This window comes from Idiotropiscis lumnitzeri, chromosome 3 (genome assembly GCF_059441095.1).
Source record: "Idiotropiscis lumnitzeri isolate Australia: NSW breed Sydney's pygmy pipehorse chromosome 3, RoL_Ilum_1.0, whole genome shotgun sequence".
NCBI classification, from domain to species: domain Eukaryota; kingdom Metazoa; phylum Chordata; class Actinopteri; order Syngnathiformes; family Syngnathidae; genus Idiotropiscis; species Idiotropiscis lumnitzeri.
The window spans coordinates 11,425,010-11,449,565 of NC_142393.1; the positions used below are offsets into that span (position 1 = coordinate 11,425,010).

A 24,556-nucleotide genomic window follows, 5' to 3' on the forward strand; every position below is an offset into this window, starting at 1 on the left:
TTTCATTTAAAATTAAAAATTTATTTTTCTTTCCTCCGATGAGGTGAGGTTACCAAAACGCTCCATCCATCTGCTCCACTGTCAAATTTTAGACCCCATTGTGGCCCGCCAATCAAAAAGTTTGCACACCCCTGGTTTAGAGTGTTTCGTCAACCCACCATGCATGTTTTTGGAACGAGGGGGGAAACTGGAGTACAAGGAGGAAACCCACGCAGGTATGGGGAGAACATGGATACTTACTTTGTCTTATTTTTTCATGGTTTATCATATTTATGTGACGAACCTATGAATAAATCTTGTTAAACTTTGTGCGAGTGATATATCATGTACTGCCCTCATGATAAAATAAACCAGAGGGTGATTTAATTAAATAAAGTAAATTTAATTTGGTGTAATCATCACCACCTTACATGAAAAAAAAATAGTATTCAGTACGTGATGGAAGGGCATATACGGTGCTCATAGTAATGGTATTTTTTTGTGATTAGAGGGGGGGTACTTATTGTGACAGCACCTGCCAGAATCTGTATCCCCCCCAGTAACTTTGCCTAGGAAGAAGGGATCCTGCTCAAATTTGCCACACTTACTCAAAATGATCCAATAAGTACACAGAATAAGTCACTTGATGGGTTAGGTTAATATTTTTGTGATTAGAGGGGGGTACTTATTCTGGCGGGTGCTGCCAGAATCAGCATCCCCTGGTAACTTTCCTACTGCGTAAGTGGTCAGTGAATGCACCTCGAGTCCGACGCAGAACGCGAGTGACTTTATTTTTTTTAAATTATTTTGCTACTTGTGACGCGGCTATCAGTGGTTATAAAAAAAATAAACAAATCAGTCAATTGGAATGCAATTACGTGTTCTCTAACAGGATACCACCTATCTGTATTTTGCCACTTAATTTGATCTCGCTGGAAACACGATAGCCCACTTCACTCATCCTCTCCCCTTTTCATCGTGTTTTGATCACTGAAATTCCCTTATGGTAGCTTCATTGATTGCCAAATTTCTTTGGTCTAACGAATGCAAATGCAGGTAATTTCCCCCCAATTTCGGCGGAGTCAAACGCTTACTTTACGTGTTAAATTGTAGCGAATGGTGCGCTGAAAACCACACCGACGAAGACTACCACTTTTATGGAAAACCTAGTTTAAATTACAGCAAATCAAAAACACAAAATCCTACATTCTTCGTGCCTTTCAATGAAAACAAACGTAGTAACGTCGCGCCGCCTTCAGTCAATGCGTGCGCGCTCCCGCGACAGGGGATACAGATTTTTTCGGGGGTAAGTACTTTGGCACGACACCGGAAGAGGCCGAACACATCTGCGACATCAAAGTTTCGTCGCCGATCTATTTCTGAAGGCTTTTATTTGCAGGTTCCTCAATATTTATGAGGCCAGAGCAAGAACAAACACGGGTAAGCTGGCCTTTAAGATCGTTGTTGACACTAATCTACATACAGCGAAGAAGTAAGCAGGACAGCAACCGTTTCTGTTGTGGGAATCTGTTAGAATTATGACGTCTTCACATTCGCACTCACGCGGCACTCACCGTTCAACAGCGTTCAACTTTTAACAGTGACTACAAATATCTGAAACAGTTTTTCCATGTCACGTCACAAACGCCTACACGTCATAAACCAGCTGTCGGGCAAATACACGCAGACGTTTAATCGATGTTCGCCAACCACCGATTTTGTGGTCAGCCCGGTTGCTCGGTTTTAGCCGAAGTATGCTAAACAATGTAAACTTCGATGTCTCTATCTCTTTTTTAATGAGCTCCACGTTGTGTCTGTACGTCGATCAGTACTGGCACCGTTTTAGTTCCGTTATTATTTCAGTGCTTTATGAGGAAAGTTTTGGCATTCAAGTATTTCATCAGTAATTTGAGCTTCAAGGCACAGTGTGCTCAGAGGGATGGACATGTATGGTTGCATGGCTTGAAGGAGGGAAGGAAGGATGCAAGGCCACCGATTGACGAACTGAAAGTATTCATTGCACAGGAAGAATGACAAGAAAGTAAGAAGCACTGCTTCTTGGTATGTAACAGCATGCCTGACACAAGTAAAAAAAATCTTTTTGAGTCAGCCGCTTTCTTGATCAAATTAACAATTTTATCGATAAGCTCTTATCTTAGGAACTAACAAGGGTAGCAACATAAAACCGGTTTTGCTTGCAAGGTGAAATTGTTGACGTTTGGCAAGAAATGAAATTACGTTTAAACACTGGGCCGTGGTGGCCATCGGAACTTTCGGGAGATTCCCGAATGTCCAGTTGATTCCAGGCTGATTTTGGTGCGCATCAGGACCAAATGGGTTTCAGAATCGATGATCTGAAAACACTGATAAGATAGGCGTTAACAACCATCGATCCACATTTGATTTTTCGCGTCTTGGAAGAACTGTAATGCCGTTGTGAAATTCACACACATCACAGCGAGTTTTTGTTAGCGATGTGAAAACTTGGACTAACTCACCATAGTCTCAAGACAGCTCTGTGTGTGTTGTTACCATGGGAATGCAAAAGTCAGCATTTTTTAATTCACACTTGCACATGGTTAAAAAATATATTGTATTCACACTCCCAAAATGCCGGTTTTGTGTGTACAAAATGTAGATGTGGTAAAAAAAAAAAATACACTGAAACTTGTTTCCGTGTGTATGTGGCTTTTTGCTGTACTTTTATTTTTTTAGCCCTATCTTTTGGCTCACCTTATCAAAGTGAAGGACCACTGGGAATTATCCCACTGCACATGAAAAGGTCTGATTATTTACCAACCCTGCTGATGTCCACCATGCAGAACCCACTACAGTGGTGAGCCCATGAGGACAGATTTCTTTGCTGGGCAGAGTTAACCAAACGGTACCACACTGTCCCAGTGGCAACACATGATCACATGATCTTGTGTTCAAACAAAATTAATTTGAGCAATTTTTACAAGTCCATTAATGGACTGGTGGAGCATTTAGCTCATGGTTCTTTAATAGTTTAGTCCTGGGGCTCGGTATCCACCCCTAATTCAAACCATCAAACTTATTTTTCTGCAATCAGCCTCCCTATCAATAGCAGCACTATTTACTTTTGTTTGTATATCCAGAAGGCAGGATTGCGTGTCCCTTATGCGGACAAGGAGTATTAAAAAAATGGATGGATGGACATTATTTATACTACAATATTCTACATGAACTGAGCAACCTTGTGCAGGTCTGCTTCAGTAAGCAAAGAGGTGCATTTGCATGTGGCTTTTTATGGCCTGGTCAGGCTCATCTCTGCAGACTCAGGCATTACGCTGCTGCACTCCGATAGTGAGCGGCCGACATCAGCTGTCGCATGAGTGGCCAGTCGCCAGTGCAGCACGGCGCTTAATTCCACCCCCATCTGACATTCTTTTTTTTGTTTAAGCCACCTTGTCGGTCGTCTGACTTTCAGGTTACATCCTCATACTCATCAGTGTGCAGTAGATCTAATATTGTGAAATCATCAACTCTCCCGAAGTTCTTTGAATAAAACTGCTACCCTGATGGCACCTTTTTGCCGGCATGGCACTTCAATGCAAAATTAAGAACCATGTGATACGCAGTAGAGCGTAGACCTCCATTAGTCCCAACACTAATTAGCACCATGCCATACAACACTACTACAAGGATAGCCACAATAATTTCCGGATGTTCAACACTGTTAATCTTGTGATGCTCTATAAGAAATAGTTGATGATAACAAATCAAATAAGCGTATTCAGAAATGTGACTAATGAGTGAGCCAGGAATTCCGGCCCAATCTGTAGACTCTCATATGTGTCGCCAAAGTATTGGATCAAATTCCAATTTGTATGACCCCCGAGATGTTCGTCACTGTACCTTACCATCTAAAAGGCGAACCAAATCCTGGATTGGCATGATTGTGATATCCATCAAATTTAGTGTCTCATGGCAGGATTTCTATTTACAACTGTCTGTATTTCTGACTGCTGGTGTCATTGCTTGAAAAAGTAGCATAACACCATGTCATGAGTTATTTTTTTAGGCAGAGGAGAGGAGCGTGGTGTATTCGTGTACAGCACAAGACAGGCTCATAAGATCATTTCACCAACATGTCCCAAAGTTCTCACGACGGTTGAACGTCACTCGTGCTCTACCGCCCGCCTTACCTCCAGCAAACTGGAGGATATGAATCTCTGTATGAAACCTGCCAACTGTATTTGTCTCAGCATTCATGCAACGTGTGACATTTTATATTCTGCCAATTGTGTTGCATGTAGCACAAATGTCGTTTTATATTTTTGTGATGCTGGGTTTTCTCCACATCAGTTCATTAGTATATCCTCTACTATACAGAGGCCACAAAATAGTCGTTTCAGTGAAGGCTGTGTTGTATCGCAGTATAGTTCGCCCTTGTGGAGAGCTTTTTAATCTGCGCAAAGCTCCATGTGTGTCTCTATTGTTGAAGCCCTGAGTGGAACGCGTGCTAAGTCCATTGGCCAGAAACCAGCGGCTTTATTATGACCTTAAAGCAAACCTCTGAAAGCAGATCCCTTCTTATTTTAAGAGGAAATGATCTCCAAATGTTAACAAGGACTTTGAATATGTGATTAATGATACTTGAGTCACGTGTTTAAAAAAAGAAGTTCGAAGTTTGATCCCTACTGTCGAAAAGTCAAGTAGTTATTTTAAAGCTGTTTGCCTGCACTACCTACTGGTTCAAATTTGATCAACTGTGGCATCCAAAAAGTCAAACAACACATTACTAAAGGCAGTCAATCACTTTGTTCAGATTTTTAATTGAAATATACCTGTCAGAAATTATGTAAATGTTGAACTTTTGAATAAAGATAAAAGATAAAGATGTCCTTTATTCGTCCCACAATGGGGAAATTTGAAGTGTTACAGCAGCAATAGTGACGACTGGTAAAGTTTGTATCTAGCATTTCAGCATAGTTCAGTATCAAATGCAAAACACAACACAATCGCAGGACACACAAACAACAGGCCACTAAATCAAAACAAAAAACAAAGATGGGAACATAAAAGCACTGAAATAGTAAGCGTCCATGTGTACCATCCTTGTGTATTGAATGTCATTGCAGCTGTCAGGATGACGCCATAATTAATAATACATCCACAAGCCACATCAAAGTTTGTACAACCGGAAATTGGTGTTTTGAACTCTGCGGCGTGTGGAAACTAACTCAACGTGTACATGTAAGAGGGCTAAGTTTCAGTCTTCGGCGTGCCCCCTCACAACAGGCTAGGCGTTCTCCTCAAGGCCCCATCCAGACCCCCCTTTTGGGGAAATGGACACTGCTGGTTTATTTATAGCCTCAGCACACAAGTGAGCTGCACGTTGGAACTATTCATATCAGCCCAAGCTGACGAATGTTCGAGACTGTCGTGTTGAGTCCTGGCGCAAAGGGCTCGCGGGGTATAAAAATTAGCTTTTGCGAGAACTTTTGATTAGTTGTAGACTGTTGACAGGCAGATGTTTTTCATAATGACTACAGTGTGACGTTTATTACAATTTGGGTTATTGTGTGCCCAGCGATCAAATTAACGTGTTAATGTGCTTTGCTTGTAGATGTAAACATCTTCCAGAGCTCAACCATTTGAGACGAGATGGAGAATCCCATCTTACAGACGCAACCATCCACCCTGCCGTTTTTTGACACGGCCCACGCCTTCAACCTGCTTCGAGGAATCCATGAGCTTCGAGCGGAGCGCAAGTTTTTTGATGTGACTTTATGCGCAGAGGGCCGCGAGTTCCACTGCCACCGCACGGTGTTGGCCGCCGCCAGCACTTACTTCCGAGCTATGTTTGCCGGTACGCTACGGGAGAGCATCATGGACCGGGTGGTTCTTCATGAGGTTTCGGCTGAGCTTCTGGGACTGCTGGTGGACTTCTGCTACACAGGACGGGTCACCGTCACGCAGGACAATGTGGATCTTCTGCTGAAAACGGCAGATCTCTTCCAGTTCCCGTCAGTCAAAGAGGCCTGCTGTGCTTTTCTGGAACAGCGTCTGGATGTTTCCAACTGCTTAGAAATCCAAGACTTTGCAGAAGCCTACGCTTGCCGAGAGCTGGCTGCCAGCGCGCGCCGCTTTGTCCTCAAAAACTTAATGGATCTGGCGAAAGGGACAGACTTTGAACGGTTGCCATGGAAGCGCCTCCTTGAGTTTGTGTCTGATGATGAGTTGTGCGTCGACAAAGAGGAGACTGTTTATCAGATCGCAGTGCGCTGGGTAAAAGCTGACCTCCAGCGGAGACTACACTACTGGCCCGAGCTCCTCCAGCAGGTCCGACTACCTTTTGTCAGGAGGTTCTTCCTTTTGGCCCATGTTGAGAGCGACCCCCTTGTATACCTTTCGCCCACCTGCCTCCGCATGGTGAACGAGGCCCGTAGCTTCCAGTCTAGCGAGTATGACCGCCACGACAGACCTTGCCGCCGCATGCGTCCACGGCCGTCCACCGGACTGGCCGAGATCCTGGTGGTGGTGGGAGGTTGCGACCAGGACTGTGATGAGCTGGTCACCGTCGACTGTTTCAACCCGCAGACGGGCCAGTGGCGCTACCTGGCTGAGTTCCCGGACCACCTCGGAGGGGGCTACAGCATAGCTGCCCTCGGGAATGATATGTACGTCACCGGTAAGTGTTGGTGCACCATGTTTGTGGTTTCCATTGACAAAAGTATAGGAAGCACTTTTAGCCTCTTAAGTGATGCTAAATCTAGCTAGATGCTGAAGTTCTGAAAGTATACCGCATTTGTGTAACTCGGCACAATAGAACCTCTGAAATCAAACACAATGGGTTCCTCTGATTTGTTCAAATTTTAAACGACGATTCCAATAGGCAATAATTGTGTGTTTGGTCAAACTTTTTCCGTCATGAATCCTTTTTAGTACATTTTCACTTTGTCTAAAGCATTGAATATGATTATTGTGATATTATATATATTATTGCGATACATACAGATATGGAATTATCGTCACAGCACTATATTTTACCTCCAAATTGTGATCGCTTTCCAAATTGTACAGCCTTTGAAATGCAGCCATGCAAAACCGTAAATGAGAGAGAAGCCTTTTTTGTTAGTCTTGTATGTTGTTAGAGTAGAAAATGAACCAAGCAAGAAAGGTGACAGAGTGACGTGCATAAGCCGCATAAGACAAACTACAGCGATGGCTCGTGAAACATTCCATTGGCTTTAAATAACCTGCACAACGATTACGTCAGAGTGAAGCTCGTTGTGCTGCCAGGACTTCACCATTTTCCAGGCACGATGTTCCCCTTCGAGAAAACATCTCAATCTTTCGCAATACTCATGCAGGACGCTCATAGCCAGCAGGATCAGCTTGATGCAGAACTTCTTAAAACAACAGCAACACATTATAGAGTGTACAAGCCGTGGCAAGTTAGAAAAAGGTGAGACTTTGATTTTTGAAAGTTGTACGTCTTGATAGACTTGAAACCAACGTAGCAACCAGCAGAGACAGCAGAACAAAGAGAATGGGAAGAGAACACCTGCATTGTATAAATCGATTCAACAGAATGTTGTAAAATGAACACAATGTGGTTCCACAGGCTGTTGAAGTTAGCGCGTCGATAACTTTTCTACCTGCCGTGTGTTTATCTGCTGCATTCACCTTGACTCAACTGCTTTCACTTTTTGTGTTTTTTTTTTTTTAATGATCAAATCAATGTTTCAAATGTTGAGTTGAATGAACCTCAAGCCTTTGTCCTGTCTTTCACTTTTTTTCTTTTGCTTAGAAATTGTTTTCGGTAAGGTCACTTAATGTTTAGGTCATTTAATGGGCCCGACCGATAAAAAGCTGAACATGTTAAACAATTATCAAATCACAAAGCATTGTTGTTTATTGTTGTAAGCATAAAAAAAAAAAAAAAGCTATTTTATTCAGCTTTTTTAAAATTAATTAGGCAATTAATCGGTCAATGCAATTTTACTCTGCCAAATATTACAATTGACAGCTTCCTCAAAAAAAATCACATCAGTCAGTCTGTAGCAATAATGTCAGGAAGAATGCCTCTTGTAATGTCTGTAATTAACATCTATGAATTTATTGTTAATTGCAAATATCAAATCATTAATCAAGGATCTTTTTTAGAATGTCCATACAGTGGTCTGGTTTTATTTGGTCAACGTTGACAGCAAAATTTCCCATTGAAAAAAATTATACAGGATGTCATCGATGATTTCCATCTGTCCGGGTATAGAAAAGGGTTTGACGTAGAGCTCCAGAATCACACTTCATCACTCTTATATCATCCGGCAGGTGGCTCTGACGGCTCCCGCCTCTACGACGGCGTGTGGCGCTACAAGTCCAGCGTCAACGAATGGACGGAGGTGTCGCCCATGCTGAAAGCACGCGAGTATCATAGTTCTTGCGTGCTGAAAGGTCAGCTGTACGTGGTGGCGTCGGACAGCACCGAGCGCTACGACCACACGCTGGATTGCTGGGAGGCCTTACCGCCGATGCTGCACGCCATGGACAACTGCTCCACCACCACGTGCAACGGACGCCTGTACGCTATCGGCTGTCTTGCCGGGGAGGACACCATGGCAGTCCAGAGCTACGAGCCAGACAGCAAATGTTGGTCCATGGTCAACTGCGGACAGCTGCCGCCGTGGTCCTTCACCCCTAAAACGGTGACCCTCAACGGGCTCATCTTCTTTGTGAGGTGTGGAGGGAAAACTCATTTTTATTGTCCACTAGGGGTGTCAAAATGTGCGCGTTAAATAAGTCATTTTAACACAACCATTTTTTTTTTTTTGCGCTGATTAACACAAACCTTTCATTTGGAAAGCCCTTGTACCTGGGGGAATCCGTCGGCACAGTAGAAAAAATACTCAATGTTTAAAGTTACATGGTGGGACCATTTACCACCACCTCCCTGCTTTGAGAGTTGAACGCTCTGGGTAGGCAGCTGGTTAGACGTTTCCACCAAACTAGGTTGCTGCAGCTCTCTTAACAGGTCTGACCGCACTCCTCGACCCCTTTGATAGCAAAGAGCTAAGTGTATGCATGCATTGTCACTTGGAGTGACTCCGAGTCACTTGCGCTTTAGACATGAGGCATATTTACAACTCCAGAACATAGCTCTTTTAACGTAGTGTTATGTGTGGCTCATTTGCTGGAAAGCTGTGTCGTCGGTATAAAACTGAACAAAATAAAGACATAAAACTTTGCGCAAAAATGTCACTATAACACAATTTTGCATTCATAAATATAAACAATTATTTTGCGGCGACTGGGTACTAGTTGGAATTTTCAATTCACAAAATAGGCAGATTCCACAAATTGCTTCATGTTGTGATTAATTTACTCTTAATTTGAAGAAAAAAAAAATGAACTGTTATTAGTGTCTCCAATTTGAAACATGTTAGCCACCTAGTGGACACAAATTCTATGCACAGTTACCGCAACACAGATCTGACTCAAATGTTTCACAGTCCTTTTAACTGTATAGTAAGTTTTCAACTTCAAGTAAATATTAATTACCAAATAATTATTGTATGAATGAATTAATAGATACAACATTTAGATTAGGTAAAGTTATTTATCCACCTTTATGTTAACAAGAGTATGAAAAACCTTGTTTTTATAGTACATTTTGGACACAAAATGTGTGATTAATTTGTCGATGCAATCACTGTTAAAAAATGTAATTGATTGACACCCCTGAGTGTTAACTGAATGGTTACGCTTTTTTGTGGCACTGCAGCAGTGGTGCTTATTTGGACGGAACACATTCTTGTGCCTTTCTTCTAGGGATGACTCGGCAGAGGTTGATGTTTACAACCCCCCGAAGAACGAGTGGGATAAGATTAGTCCGATGAACCAGGTTTGTAATAGCTTGTTGATATTTTGGTGATGTGTCCAATGCATGCACCATATGTAAGGATCAGCACACTGATTGTCAAGTGTACGTTGGCAGCTTGGCGATGAAGCTTTGCCTTCACGAGTCAAATTAGAATATTTGTACCTTCTTTGTGGATGCTCGGTTGGGTGTGGTTTATCGCTATTTATGGCGTAAACCAGCAATTCAAAGTGTGCCACATGTCCCATTATTGGTACATGAGCGCTTACTAGTGGTATGTGGAAATATGACTGAATTAAATACAATTTTCAACATTTAAAACATTGTAGGAATTTTAAAATCTTGTTTCTTCCCAAGTCTCTTAATATTACTGGTTAATCTTGTTTGATGCTTGCTGTGCTGTTGTTACTTAACATTGGCGTTACTGAACATTTCTTTCCGTTCAGGTCCACGTTGGAGGCAGCGTGGCGGCTCTGGGAGGCAAACTGTTTGTATCCGGCGGTTACGACAACACGTTTGAGCTGTCAGACGTAGTGGAAGCATACGACCCGGCCACTCGCACCTGGAGCGTCGCGGGCCGGCTGCCTCAGCCCACCTTCTGGCACGGCAGCGTCAGCATATTCCGACAGTTCATGCCTCTGGTGTTGAACGTCTTTGAGCCGGGCAGTGCCCCGGACGCCAACGCCATCCACCTGCACCGGCACCAGCGTCACCAAGCCATACACAACTTGAACAACAATGTCAACCAGGACGTGAACGCGGCCCGTTGACTTTGGATCCGCCCGTCCCCCACGCTGTCCGTTAAGTGTGATGTTACCTCATCACAATGCTGAAACATGAATGTGTCACTTGACCTTTGGTGACCAAGGGTTTGAAAGAGCATCGAGTCCCTTGGACCTGAAACTATTAATGTACATGCGTGAGGAAAATCACCAGCATGCAGTCCTTCATTTGTGAAGAGCCCACCTCAGACTTGTGCTAAATGAATAACTGCAGTTGTGATTACATCACAAATTAATTAGAAATCGAAATTGTGTGGTCACTCTTAACAGATTGTGCATACTGTTGGTGGACCATATCCACTAAGATTGCGGCGCAGTTGGTAACAGGTGTCAAAGAGGTGGAGATTGGCCTATTTTTTTGCTAGCTTGAAAGCTCCACCAAGCACTAATTTCAGTTCTTCACAATGGGTTCTAAACTTTGACAGAGGAGCCGGACCAGGTGCAGATGGATGGAGTGTTTTGGTAACCTCACCTCATCGGAGAGAAAAATGCATTTAATTTTAAATGAAAATGAACAAAAGCATTACAACAAAATATCTGGCTTTGACACACCACTGTATTTAGAAAATAAAACATTAAGATTTATTTAAATTTTTTTCAAGTTCGGCGCGTCGGATTAAAAGGTTTAACCGGCAACATGTGGCCCCCGGGCCGTAGTTTGCACACGCCTGATGTACACCCTGGAGCAGGAAATAGTTCATTAATTACACTGGTCAACATCAAATTTTAATCAGAGATGGCTTTGTGTCCCTAAACGTGTTTTTGACGCTGATTTAAAAAAATATCTATATTTTACTTTTTTTTTATTGCAGCACGTTTGACCTATAAAATCTTGTGCAATACGGATTTTATGGGTTGGAATCTATAGTCAAAACCTTTCAGAAAAAAAAATGTTGACGTCAAGATTAATTCATAAATATATTAGATTATGAAAACTTGAGATGCTTGAGAAAAAATAAGGTCATCTCTAATTAAAATAAAAATTAAAAAGTGTCGACCAGTATTATTTAACCACTCGGCTAACACGATCACATGACTACCAATTTTGTCTGTATGTGCCCTGCAACTGGCCATCAGTGCAGGCTGATTTATGGATTTGCAAATCATAATTGGATTATTTTCCAAATCGTTCAGGCCTACCTGGAAGCATGCTTTCCTCCCTGCATTTTTTTCTGACTGTCATCTACCCAATGAAACTTTCCATCTCTGTTGATGACTGAAGATGTGAATTGTGCGCCACTCAAATCTATGTAAAAACACTTTACCACCTGTAATTTCAATTGCGCATGTTCAGTCCAGTTGAAGTTAGATTAAGGTGCACTCCTGCCGTGCGACATAGACAAACGTGATTTTGCACAGTATACAAGTTAGTCATGACTATCATATTTATGTTGCCGCTCATGCTTGTCAACTACAAGGTTTACGTTTCAAAACTGATAATTGGTTGATGTGAAAAATAAATGTTCACTAGACATCTAATGATCATCACAGTAGTTGATTGAGGCTTAAACCGTTGCAAGTGATTCACTATATAATGTGCATGAAGCATCCCTGCTGTTAAAAAAATGTCAAATTTACTCTACTATGTTGATTAATGCATTGGAGATGGGCATAATAATCACATTCTCACTGTGTGGTATTGAGTGAAAATGAGGCAAAATGGAATGCAGTACTTGGTTACAACCAGCAGAGGCGCTGTTGATTCAGTCTCAACTTGTTAACGTCACATTAGCAACGTGAAGTCCAGCTGCACGTTGGTTGGAGGTCTTAACTGGAAGTGCAACAGAGTCTCAGCTAACACGAACGAGGAACTTTTGCGAACGTTTCTGTGTCCATTTGCCTTAGTTGTTGACTTTAATGTAGAGCTATCACTCATTATGTTTACGGTTTACTTAGCTGGAAGTGAAAGCGATTTAAAGCTGCTCTGTTAATTCGCTTTTCAGTCATTGATTTGTGTTCAACTTTTTTTCTTTTTTACAAGGAAAACAAATGCATGAGGTTTTGTATTTAAATATATTTAATATCAAGTTCAGCGTGATGTATTCACCTTGAATGTCCAAATAAATCATGTTTAAAATAGAAAATCATGACTCTTGTTCCCCCCAGGTAAAGATGTTTTCAGCATAATGTCTAAAACAACTATGTCCAGTTGCCCTGGATTCATGTATTTGAGAAACTAGTAGAGAAAAAAAAATGATGCTCTGAAAGACTTTTATTTATGGATTCAAGATCCATAAATTTTAAATATTCTCTCTCTTGTACTGGTTAACATGCACAACAGCTCACGGCATGTGTCAAGTTGAGTTTGGTGGGAACATATGTTTTTAGTTTGCCAGGATATCCAATGCTAAATTGCGCCATAACGCATTCCCTGTAGTCCCATTTACAGGTGCTTAGAAAGCCATTAGTTCAGGTGAGCCATGATTGGTCGATACCGGAGCAGGGGATGTCATTTTCAGTCAACCACAAGTGCCTTTTTGCACAAATGTGGTAATCAATGCCAATGACGATTAGGAGTTATGGTTCGGTTTGAAATAATGACGGCTTGACGACAACGGACGAATGGCCTGGCCACTGACCGGCAAACATTTACTGATGCGGCCATTTCTGTTGTATATGCTGGAGGTTTCTACTCATCCTACCAATACGATCATAAAAGCTTTTCTACATCCAATATTTACCACACTGTGATGGGGAAGCACCTCCAAGGGGTCAGTGGCACATATTGAAGCATCTCGCGATGCCATTTGCTTCCACGTCCAAAGTTGTGTTTGCGACACAAAGAAGCGCTTTATTCAAGCGCCATTGTGCCCACAGAAGTGGACTCCGGGCCAGCGGGCGAGGATCCAACCGCTTGCGTAGCATCCGGCGAGGCCTCTGCTGGTTTGGTGGCGTCAAAGTCAGCCTGACCTCCGTTGTGCTCATCTACGACCACGTTCCGCAGTTTCCTCTGTCGCGGGTTATAGTTCTCAGTCCGCTTGTGGATCTGAACGTGTCGACGCAGATGTGCCTGGGACCGAAAACATGCGACTGTGAGATGAATGTATCATTGCAGATGCGGTCATGTGTTTTTTTTGTTTTTTTTTAAATCACAGTACTTAAACAGACCATAAGAATTGGCTTTTGGAGAGAAAATAACCTCAAATATCATAACATTTTTCCTACGTCTAACTGTTTAAATACCTTTGAGACACACATGGAGTTTTAATTCCATTGCTGCCCAAAAACATGTTGCTCGCTAGTCACTAACATAGCTAGCAAATGTGATAAATTAACGAAAACTGCCGTTAAATTTGTGTTGGATGTTAACGGGAGCATAAATTAACGAAAACTGCCGTTAAATTTGTGTTGGATGTTAACGGGAGCTTCCTTTTCTGGTTGCCCAGACCAGAAAAAAGCGAAACGTCCAAGTATTCTGTGAGGACTGAAGTTGCATGATAGATTTTTTTTTAAGGTGCAGTCAAGTCAATATTGAGCCATGGACACAAGATTCATCTTTTTGGCATGGCACAAATTTGGATTTGAAATGAAATGGTGGTTGGTTGACCACTGCTCGAGCATACCTGTCGGGTGAACTTGTAGCCACAGTCTGTACACTCAAACTTCCTCATCCCCTTATGACGACACAGGTGAACCCGCAATTGTTCTTTGGCTGGCGAAGAACATCGGAGGAGGTCAAATGTGCTCATCTATCAAGCCAGGCTACGTTCTTACCTTTAAAGGTCTTGTTACATATGTGGCAGCAATGAGGTCGTCCCTCCTCGTGCTTGCTGGCCTTGTGGCGAAGGAGGGCACCCTTCTCGGTGAAGCGCTGCTCGCACACGTCGCAGGGGAAGGGCCGCTCCCCCGTGTGCGTCCGGTGGTGTTTTTCGAGGCTCGCTGACGTTGAAGTAAAGTAGGAGTTATTGGCGCAAAACCGACGATCGCTACCGCCGTGGTGCCGGTCGGACAGCTGTTACCTTGCGTGCGGAAGGTTTTGCCGCACAGGTGACACTGGAAGGGTCTTTCGCCGCTATGCACGCGAAGGTGCATGGTGAGGTTGTTTTTCTGGGAGAAGGCGTGGCCACAGATGCTACAAAGGAAGGGACGCTCATTTCTGTGAGAGAGACACAATTAGAAGAAAGATCAGTTTATTGATCACCTTTTATCACTATCTCAAAATGAAAGGACATTTTAAAATTGGAAACCTGCAATGGGAATTAATAAGAACATACCAAGACTTGGCTCTTAATCTGGAACATAAATATATAAACCCCAATTCCAACGAAATTGTGACACAAATAAGTGTCCCACGACTGCACATGCCCAATCCACTAAATAATTTAAACAAAGGCCAAGTGTTACCTGTGGATAGCTTTGATGTGCATCTGTAGGCCGTTACGACTGGACGCTCGATGGCCACACTCCTCGCACACAAAAGGCTTTTCCCCGCGGTGTTTAGAGGCTTCGTGCACTCGCAGTTCGTAGCGAGTCCAAAAGGTTTTCGGGCACTGTGGACACTGACAGAGAAATTCTTTTTCAACCCTGGGAAAAAAACTCAATTATTGGGTACAACTAGTAGCGTATCATATTTAGACTATTGTCAATACTTTTTTTCGGTAGATTAGACGTCGTGGGATTTTTTTTTAATGCGTTTATTTATGCTTACACGATTGTGTATACATATCTGCATACTTCAATGTCAGGTATAAATTGATGGCGTATATCCCATCTGTGCATTTAAACTGCAGGGAGACGCCTGATAGATACTGTATTTGATTATTTTCTTCTTTCTTTTTCCCTTTATTTTTTTCAGTGCATTATCCATAATGTTTGATTAAAAATGTATTGCATGACGTGAGAAGCTTGGCAGGTATTTTGTGTTGCAGTTTGGGGGTGATCCAAATTAAGATTGCTTGGCCGTGGTCTGTACAATAATCGCAGTGTTTCTCAAAATGTATTGAGCTAAGGCGCAGATTTGAGATGAGAAAAAAAAATCTCATAGCAAAACCATCTCAAGAAGTCCCAAAAAGTGGATATACAGGCCACTTATGTACCTTCTGTGGAATAGTTGAAATTCTTGTTACTATGTCATTGCTTTGGTGCTAACTACCTGGAAGGAGTTTACTTAAGTTGAGCTGTAGCCTTGTCTAGAAAAAAAAGTGCTTTGCAAAAACAAAGCTTTTTGATTGGGTGTAAATTTCTTGTTGGTTTTTGCCATTTGTGGAAGGGCTCGATCCATATCATTTGAATGCATTTTTTTTACGAGACAACAAATTATGGTTCAACTCACAGCATGTGGTTTGGGGTACCCGTGGACCTTCATCATGTGACACATCAGGTGTTTCTTGTACATGAATTGCTCAGCACACGGTGAACACTAAGGAATAGAAGTCAAGGATGAGTTTTCGCTTCACCATTCCATGTTAGTCTGGCGTTGGCGCTACCTTGTAGGGCATCTGCTCAGCATGGGAGACGATGTGTGCACGCAGTTCATCTTTCCCTTTAAATGACGACGAGCACGTCTGACACGTGAATGTCTGGAGCGTGTAGCATAAATGGTTTACAATTCAACATGAAACATCAGACAGTTGGACATTCAAAAGTATAGAGGACAAATTGAGTTCACCTTAAAAGTCTGTAGTGCATTTTAGGTTTACCGTAAAAATTTACCCAAAAGCGAAATATCCCTAACTTTCTGTGAGTAGTGCATGATGGTTACAGTCAGCTTGCATTGGGGGCATGCAAAAGACCCCCCCCAAAAATATGGACCCTTGGTTTTGGACTATTGTACAATGGCATAATGTAGCCTTAGTATTGTTGAGACTTAGCCGAGGTCTTGTGCATGAACCCTTAATCTGTTGGTGATAAAACAATAAAACAGATGTTGTCCTCACCTGTGATGCAGCACAGTGCCGAAGCTCGTGGATTAAAAGATTCTCTTTTCTGAAGTAGTGCTTCCCACATTTGTGACAACCAAACGGTTTCTCGCCCGTATGACGTCTTTGAAGCAAAAAAAAACAGCATTGAACAAGAATTGCTTTCCATTCTGACATGAAAGGGTTTGGGAAACAGAGCCTACCTGTTGTGCACTTTGAGATAATATTTGCTCTTGAAGACTTTGTGGCAGACAGGACACCGGACGGAGTTCTCGGATTTTCCCTCGGCCGTTTTGCCATCATCGCTCTCGCGCAAACTGGAGCGACGTTGTGAAGTGCTCGACGCAGACGCCACAGCGGAACTGGACTCATGGGTGGGGATGTAGTCTTCATCAGAGTCGTGGACGGTCATCTCGTAATGGTCGCTTACGTCCTCGACTGCCACTGCATCCTTCGTGTGGCTCGACAGTTCGTTAATCTGCAAGTGGACAAAAGAAACACTTTTATAGCTAGTAATTGAAACTGAGAATATCATTTTTTTTTAACAACCGTACTCATTGAGTTATCAATAAAACAGAGCAAGTCGTCCTATCCAGTTCCAGCAGATGGCAGTGTAATTTAAAAAAAAATAAAAATTGACTACTGGACTACAGACTAAAAAACTGAAATGATCCTTGAAGGGTCTGATAGGCAGTCCGTGCTGTCATGTCATAGAAATCTTTTTTATCTTTTATTTTTTACCTGAGTTTGACCCATTTGCTGCTCATTGTTCTTCTGATCATCATCATCATTAGCACATTCTCGCTGTGATATCGGAGGCGGTGCTCCTTCGCTGGCCGGGACATCACAGGAGGCGTCTTCTTCAGAGATCATCCGTCTGGGCCCTTTGACCACTCGGCCCGAGCGGGTGGTGGCAGTGACGGCGGCCTTCACGTCGCCTTGGACCCCCTCCAAGACAGACTGCTCTTTAGTCAATGTCAGTTTGTGTGCGTCTTCACCGGAGATGGCGAAGACCTCAGACTTTGTCTTTCTCGGTCTGCCTCGTCCTCGCTTGAGAAGAGGGACGGCGCCCGCAGGCTTGTCCCTGAAGCGCTGACATATTGCAAGCGCTTCAGGTATACACAAGCTAGACGCTGCGCTCTGCACCTTGTCCAGGACGGTGAGATCCAGCTTGAGTTCACCAGTGTAGACAAAGTCCAGCAGCAACTCTAGACCCTCGCTGGAGCACTCTTGGAGGTAGAACTCCACGCTGGGAGAGGCGGCAGCCATGTTGCCCCCCTGAAAGACTTGACTGAAGCAGGCCAGGACACTACGATGGGCAGTGTAAACCACACCGTCAGTCACTTTCAGCAAGGCGTCACAGAAGCTCCCCGCTGCTCTCTGTTGGTTTAAGGTGGACAGGACACGCCGTGCATGGTCAGCGGCACGCATCTCCACTAAAACAAAAACATGAGATGGTTGACATCACCACAACACACACCGTCTGGCGACAGATATGGCGTCTGTAAAGCTGAAGTTTACGGATAGTGCTGTATGCAGCAAAGACAATTTTCAAAAAGATACGCCCACTTTTAGCATTTTAATTGCATTGTAATAAGCTGTTTAGGAATGCATTTATTAATTTGGAATGGATCAGAAAGCAGACATTTTATATACCTCTCTGCTCTTTTTGCTTGTTGATGCATTTTTATTTAGTTTTTTTATCCCAACAACTGTTAGGGTGTTGTTGCATAAACTGTTATATTTCAAATCCATTTTGCCTGAAAATGAGTCCTCACATTTCAATATGGCATCGCTCTTCAATTTTCTCGTAACAGTTTTTATTTTGTGCTGATTCCATTCAAATCAATAGGCCAACTTTTGTGCTCAAGGACGAGTTTGATTTTAAAATGGTCAAACAGGCCAGGTTATTTGTAGATGCCATTTAAGTGAAAGTTAACGTTTGTAAGTTTAAAAATTATATTCATTCATGCTAAATGTAACGGTATTATTTATTAACAGTCTTTTCATGACTAAACCAAAACGATTTCACATATTTGTGTTTTATTTAATTATAATAAATCAAATTTGCAGTAATTTTTAACAATATAAATCAATCAAAACATTAATAAACATTAAAAAACTCCTAATAATGTAAAATTACAGTGGACCACAACAAAGTAGGAATCTGGTCTTACTTTGACCTCACGTGCCTAAACCCATTTACAGTATTAAACGACTGAAGAATGCCCGGTGGGATACGCTACAAAGTATGGCCACTTACAGACAAAAAAAACCCCAAACAAGTAAATTACAAAATATATGGTGAAAAACAACGAGTAGCATTTCAACTTCAAATTGAGAAAAACAGTGCAGTTCAAAATGCAAAACCTTAGCACGTCGACGTTTACGTCCTAGCATATTTTTCCAGACGCTCCCTTAGCTCGGCTGGTTCGCGGCAGCTGCGTTTAAAGACTTACCACAAGAATGATGAAACTTTAACCTCGAGCTGTACAAATTTCGCCCCAAAAAATCCACTGATCTTGTTTAGAAAATGTATAGTGTGTTACGAGTAAAAATGCAAAACTAGCTCCTTTTACCTTGTTTTGCTTGTTGTAGGCCCCTAAAACAAAGCGGAAGTGACGTAAGGTTCAGCACTCCGGAATAGAATGGTCGGGGTTAATGTTGCACACTAGTATACAGATTGTAACAAAAAAAATCTGTTTTCAACACAGTGAGCGCTTGTATCTAAATTGTGTTCCTGCATATTCCTATCCAACCACGAGACGAACAAGGCAAATATCACCGGAAAGTAATTGTTAGTACTTGGCTATCCATCTACATTCAGCTTGGTACACATGTTAGCTGGCTGGCTAACCACAACTTTGGTAACTGACGACTCGGAATTAACCAATAGACGTGATTTTGTATTAGCCGAGGAGCTCTAGAAAACCACTACATTCGTGAGTTTTGGCGTCTTTGCTTTTGCCTTTGTGTTTGGGCGAAGAAATTAAGGCGGCGATGCAACGTTAACAAGGTAGTTAGCTTCGCTAATTTCACTTCGCCTATGGTTCCTTTTTGAAGGTGAATTGATCTTATGTCTTTGTTATGAAAACGCGCAAGAGATGCAGTTTTATTCTATTAAGAAAGAATGTGCTTTGTTGTTTCCTTTATTAGTGTTTATCCACCAGACACTCATCCACTAACATTGGCACAATGAAGGCTAAGAAAGTCAGTCATTCAAAGGGCAGCGCCACCTCTCAAAAGTGGAAAGACGTGAGAGGTAAAAGGTGCAGGCCTCCTATCGGCTCCTCTGAACTTAACTCCAGTCCTGTCATGGTTGGCATGATCAAGGAGCACCAAGAAGCTATGAAGAAGAAGCCGGCTGTCAAGAGACTGAAGAACAAGACAAAGCCTGTGTCTGGGAAAGGTGTTTCTCAGACAAAGTCCTTCACTAATGGCGACATGGGCCTGGATTCTGACGAGTTTCAGGACTGGAAGGAATACTCTGAATCAGTCCAAGTGAATGGGCTAAAGACGCAAGGTGCCACAGAGGATAAGCGTGCATGGCGGCTGGATGGGAAGTCTCTCCATCAGTGTGCAGAGAGAGATGACCAGAAGAAACATGCAGTGCTTGTCATGCAGAAAGGACAGGTATGCTTCAGGATATATGAACATCAATTCCATTTAAACACTTGTTTTTCTCCTTTTTTTTAGACCCTGTGTTTCCGCGGGAAGTGTTTTTTGACCTGCTTGTATGGGTGCGTGGAAGTGATGGGCTTCACCATTGAGGAGGGCCAGCAGTCATATCCGCTCTTCTCTCCCGCCTCACATTGTCCGCTGACCGTCAAAGCCATGGAGGGCTGCAATGACAGCCGAGACCAAGGAAGTGCGGCGACAGACATCCTGTGCAATTACCTTACACCCGGTAAATTAACTGTACAACTGGCACCATTATGTTGTTTAAATTGTCTTGATTAAACTGAATGTACAATTGCATTCCAAATAGTAATGCAGACTCATGGTGACACATTTTAGCATGATGGAGCCCAGGAGAAAATTGAATAGCAAATGTCCAAATATTACATGTATAAGTTGACACTTGATAACAACAGCGCACTGCTTCTACTACAGAGCAGAGCTGGTCAACAATTGCTCACACAATGTAACATAAACATGGTTAAGAATACGTTGTAATGCCTGCCCCACAGGTGCTCAAAGACACAGCTGTCAGTGCTCTTTTAGTCAGTTTATTGAATAAAAAGCCCCCACAGCAGCCAACTCTACACACTGATTCGCTGACCTCCACATTACTTCACCAGTGGTTTTTAAAGCCACACACATTCAAAGTCACAGATACATGCAGAATGTGATGAGGGAGACCCTATGTGGACAAAAATACAGGCTTTTTTTTTAAAAATAGCTGCGTTTGAATTTGTCCGACTGTTGACGTGTACAAGTAAGTTAAACACTCTTTTTGCTTTCTACTGAGTGTCGTTGCAACTTTGTAATGTAGTCTTTCCTCTCGCCTGTCTTTGCAGCGTCACAGAAGAAGTTGCTCAAAAAGGTTGTTTCAAACTCTTCCATCATCCTGTTGGAGCCGATGGAGACCCCATTGACACGCTTCCTATCAAGCTTTGCCAATCTAAGTCGCCTGTTTGACCCCACTGCGGTAAGATGGCTCCCAGTGTCAGCGTATTCTCTTGGAATTGGAGCTGTTAAGCGGGTGGAGGGGGGGGATCAGGATGCATGCAGCATTTTTTTTTTTGTGGCAGGTTCCTCCCTCCTAGCTTAGTGGTACACTTAAAAGCGAAGCTGTGCATGTAAAATGTGGCTGAATTCTCATTGTGAACATGATATGCTAGAAACAAGTTTTACATTTTTTAATCACCACCAAATAATGATTGGACACCATCAAATAGCTACATTTTTAATTTAGCCATTAAAATGATCACATTTGTCATGGAAGAAAAGTTCTGCCATAAATTTGTGTGTGTGTTTGTGTGTGGACGTTAAGCTTCCCTCCAACCTACCGTATGTTTTCAGGGAGAACTAATGTCTGCCATCCTGGACACACCCCTTAACGGTCTTGGGATGATTCCTCTGGTCAGCAGCATTGAGGGCCTGCAGGTGTCGCCCAGCTGCCGGGAGTCTCTGGATGCGGTGGTCAGTGCCTGCAGAGGTAAAACCACTCTTTCTAGCATTTAACTAACATTTTTTTTTATCGGCAGTAGAGCTTTGTGTGGGGGCCCTTATCATTTACAGTAGAAGTGCCAAAGAAACTGACAGATGACTGTACAGTAAGCAGGCTCTTCACAGACTGAACCATTTGCATACAAGTCAATTTCCCTCAGCCATTGTCCCCTATAAATCAAATATGGAACTAAAACAGCTTTAATGAGCTCATCGATGAGAAAACGGTCATTGTTTATTTATTTTTTTTTCAAATCATGCTAACTAGTGATTAAATGTCAAATTGTGAATCACTCAAATTTAAGCTTATGCAGTGTTGAAAAAATGTATTAATAATTGATTACAAAGCATGTGAATTCACATGTGTAGTTTAGAACTGTTTGGCATCATTGTTCAGCCTTGGCGGAGGTCTATGCATCCGTTTACGTACGCAATGCTCACTGGCTCAGTCTCTCACAGGGGACATGGATGGTTGTGCTGTTGTCCTCGTGTACGGAGCCAAAAACGTTGGCAAATCCACATACATCCGCATGGTGATCAATACTTTACTAAATCAGTAAGTGGCAGCATCATCTTCTTGGGAGGCTTGAATGATACTATACAGTCAATTGAATCTGTGTGTGTGTGTGTGTGTGTCTGTCTAGCACTACAAGTGTGGACTATTTGGAAGCGGACCTCGGTCAAACTGAGTTCACCCCAGCTGGATGCTTGTCTTTGTTGACTGTCAGAGAACCTCTACTGGGTATGTTTCATGTCTTGTGCCTTTCAATCATGTTACAGTACAACCTTGACTCTCTGAATACTTTAAAACTTGCAATATTTTTGTATTTTATTTATTGTTGCATGATAATTCTCAGGTCCCCCTTTCACACATCAGCGTGACCCCGATCACATGGTCTACTACGGCGAGTCATCATGCGAGTCCGACTTAAGCCGCTACCTGGAAAGCCTCAAGTCCTTGTGGCGCAGACGCTCCCCAAGCAGAGAGACGCCCATTGTCATTAATACCATGGGCTGGGTTAAAGGTCAGTCAAAACCGTTTTTATTTATTTATTTATTTAAATGGATTTAATGTTCGTAGTCTTTTTGCTTGGTTGTGGCATTGTTTAGGTTTTGGACTGCAGCTGCTGGTGGACATGCTTCGCTTCTTCCCGGTCTCGCACGTCATCCAACTGGCTCACGCTGGTGGCACGGTTCAATGCCCTGCCCTCAACCCCGAGTTTCTGAGGACAGCCCACGGCTTCCAGACGCACCCGCCTGCTCAGACGGCGCTGGATGAGTTCACGGAGAGCACACAAAGCCCACCGCTCACCTACGTTCATATGAGCGTTCAGTCCGACTTTGAAGGGGTGGGCTGCCAAGGTGTGGCGTAAGTGCCCGTCTTTCTGCGTATTAGTTTCACTGTCGTTGCGGCGTGACATCGGCAGCTCACGAGTGCAGTTATGTTGCTCAGGAAACACCAACGTACCAATGAGCTGCGAGAACTTTCACTGCTGGCCTACCTCGGCAAGCTGCAGTCGTCTGATCCGGGACCTGTTAGACCTCTTAACTCCCTCACGCCATACCAGGTACACATTTTTTTTCCTTTTTATAACAAGCTGCATTATTATTGATGAACTTAACCTAAACATAGCATAGTCCTCATTAATTTGATTTGTAAAATTAAATGTTAGCTGTGAATAGAGTTGTGGTTAACGCATAAAGTGGCCACTAGGGTTGAATGAAAGTCATTGATTATTTTTTCAACCCAAGCCCTTTTGTTATATATTAAGGGTTTTTAACTTACACTTTTTATTTGAAGGCTTTTAAGTGTTGGCCATAACACCTTTGCAAAACTTTGACAAACAAGTGTGGCGTGAACACATGTCAATATATCATAATTTGGACTCTAACAATAATGCAAACAGATCTGTGGCTTTACCACTTCAACTTTTTATCTTTCATTAAGCAATGATTCGTAAACCTGCGGACTGCGCTTTTTAACACTGTATAAATAAATGCTGACTTAAGTAATGGTTGTCACTTTGTCCCTGCAGGTGCCCCACGCAGATGTGGCCTTGGGTGTGGTCCATTTCGACGTGGCTCCAAGTGACATGTTCTATGCCGTCAACTCCAGCCTGGTGGGACTCTGCTGCCTGTCGGAAAAGGTGACCAGTAAAGGAGGTCCGGTCCTGCTGTCCCGAGCCCCCATCTGCCCTTGCGTGGGCCTGGGTACTAAATAATTATTTTATTTGTGTGTGTTCACTTGAATTATTACATCTGTACTCAGTGCTAAGAATTTTCTGATAGTTATACTTAATATTTTCATTATTGTCTTTTGAGTGTTCGGAACAAAAGTCTGTGCTCTCCTGATTCTTCTTGCTTTCAAAGCCATTCACTTTGCAATTTGCAGGTGTGCTGCGAGGGATTGACATGGCGCGAGGCCTCTACTTTGTGCTGACATCCATAGATCCCGCCGTCCTGTCCAAGGTCAACTGTCTTCTTCTTGGAGCCACGTCGTTGCCTTCCTGCATCCTGACGGCACAGGTCAGACGCTCGCTCCCAGGAGTTAGACTACTCACAAAGAGTTTGCAATATTGCACACTAATAACCGCAACTTCGAATGGCAGGGCGGTTTCCAAGGAGAGCTGCCTTACGTCACGTCAGACTACAGCTTTGACTTGACCGGTGCCGGAAAGCTGCGATTCTTCAAGGGTCTGCAGAGATCAAGTCAGACACGCTGATGTTCCAACTTGTGTGTGTGTGCGCACATGCGTTTTTTTTTTTTCAATATCAAGTCACAAATGGACTCATAAGCAGAGCAATCTCTCAGAACACGTTTGCTTGTTTTGTACGACTTCCATTCCAAAACAGTAACTGAATTCTAGTGTCATATTAAAAGCAGAAAAAAGTGTTGAGATTTTTATCTTTTTTTT

General features: G+C 42.8%; 3 protein-coding genes across 6 annotated transcripts; 2 read left to right on the top strand and 1 right to left on the bottom strand.

Moving 5' to 3' along the window:
* The first annotated feature begins 1,271 nt into the window (after window positions 1-1,271).
* On the top strand, window positions 1,272-12,581 carry klhl21 (kelch-like family member 21). The gene is made up of 5 exons (XM_088291854.1): window positions 1,272-1,419; window positions 5,573-6,637; window positions 8,284-8,689; window positions 9,781-9,853; window positions 10,276-12,581. The coding sequence occupies exons 2-5, from the start codon at window positions 5,611-5,613 to the stop codon at window positions 10,597-10,599; spliced, it is 1,830 nt and encodes a 609-aa protein (XP_088147980.1). The 5' UTR covers window positions 1,272-1,419; window positions 5,573-5,610; the 3' UTR covers window positions 10,600-12,581.
* Window positions 12,582-12,610: 29 nt separating this feature from the next.
* Window positions 12,611-19,253, bottom strand: zbtb48 (zinc finger and BTB domain containing 48). Of its 3 annotated transcripts, none has more exons than XM_088291852.1 (11): window positions 19,049-19,253; window positions 17,211-17,905; window positions 16,673-16,947; window positions 16,488-16,593; window positions 16,038-16,130; window positions 15,884-15,970; window positions 14,956-15,110; window positions 14,571-14,707; window positions 14,326-14,490; window positions 14,175-14,263; window positions 12,611-13,621 (listed from the first exon to the last, which is right to left on the bottom strand). In XM_088291852.1, the coding sequence occupies exons 2-11, from the start codon at window positions 17,898-17,900 to the stop codon at window positions 13,403-13,405; spliced, it is 2,016 nt and encodes a 671-aa protein (XP_088147978.1). In that variant the 5' UTR covers window positions 17,901-17,905; window positions 19,049-19,253; the 3' UTR covers window positions 12,611-13,402. The 3 variants fall into 3 exon arrangements, with proteins under 3 accessions (XP_088147978.1, XP_088147977.1, XP_088147979.1); XM_088291851.1 differs by having other exon boundaries at window positions 18,929-19,074; XM_088291853.1 differs by having other exon boundaries at window positions 17,211-17,849; window positions 18,929-19,072.
* nol9 (nucleolar protein 9) lies at window positions 19,079-24,538 on the top strand. 2 transcript variants are annotated; one of them, XM_088291850.1, is made up of 13 exons: window positions 19,079-19,532; window positions 19,626-20,102; window positions 20,166-20,376; window positions 20,990-21,120; window positions 21,495-21,630; window positions 22,101-22,197; window positions 22,286-22,383; window positions 22,499-22,666; window positions 22,752-23,010; window positions 23,095-23,209; window positions 23,678-23,852; window positions 24,034-24,167; window positions 24,251-24,538. In XM_088291850.1, the coding sequence occupies exons 2-13, from the start codon at window positions 19,665-19,667 to the stop codon at window positions 24,362-24,364; spliced, it is 2,076 nt and encodes a 691-aa protein (XP_088147976.1). In that variant the 5' UTR covers window positions 19,079-19,532; window positions 19,626-19,664; the 3' UTR covers window positions 24,365-24,538. The 2 variants fall into 2 exon arrangements, with proteins under 2 accessions (XP_088147976.1, XP_088147975.1); XM_088291849.1 differs by having other exon boundaries at window positions 19,079-19,485.
* The last annotated feature ends 18 nt before the right edge of the window (window positions 24,539-24,556 follow it).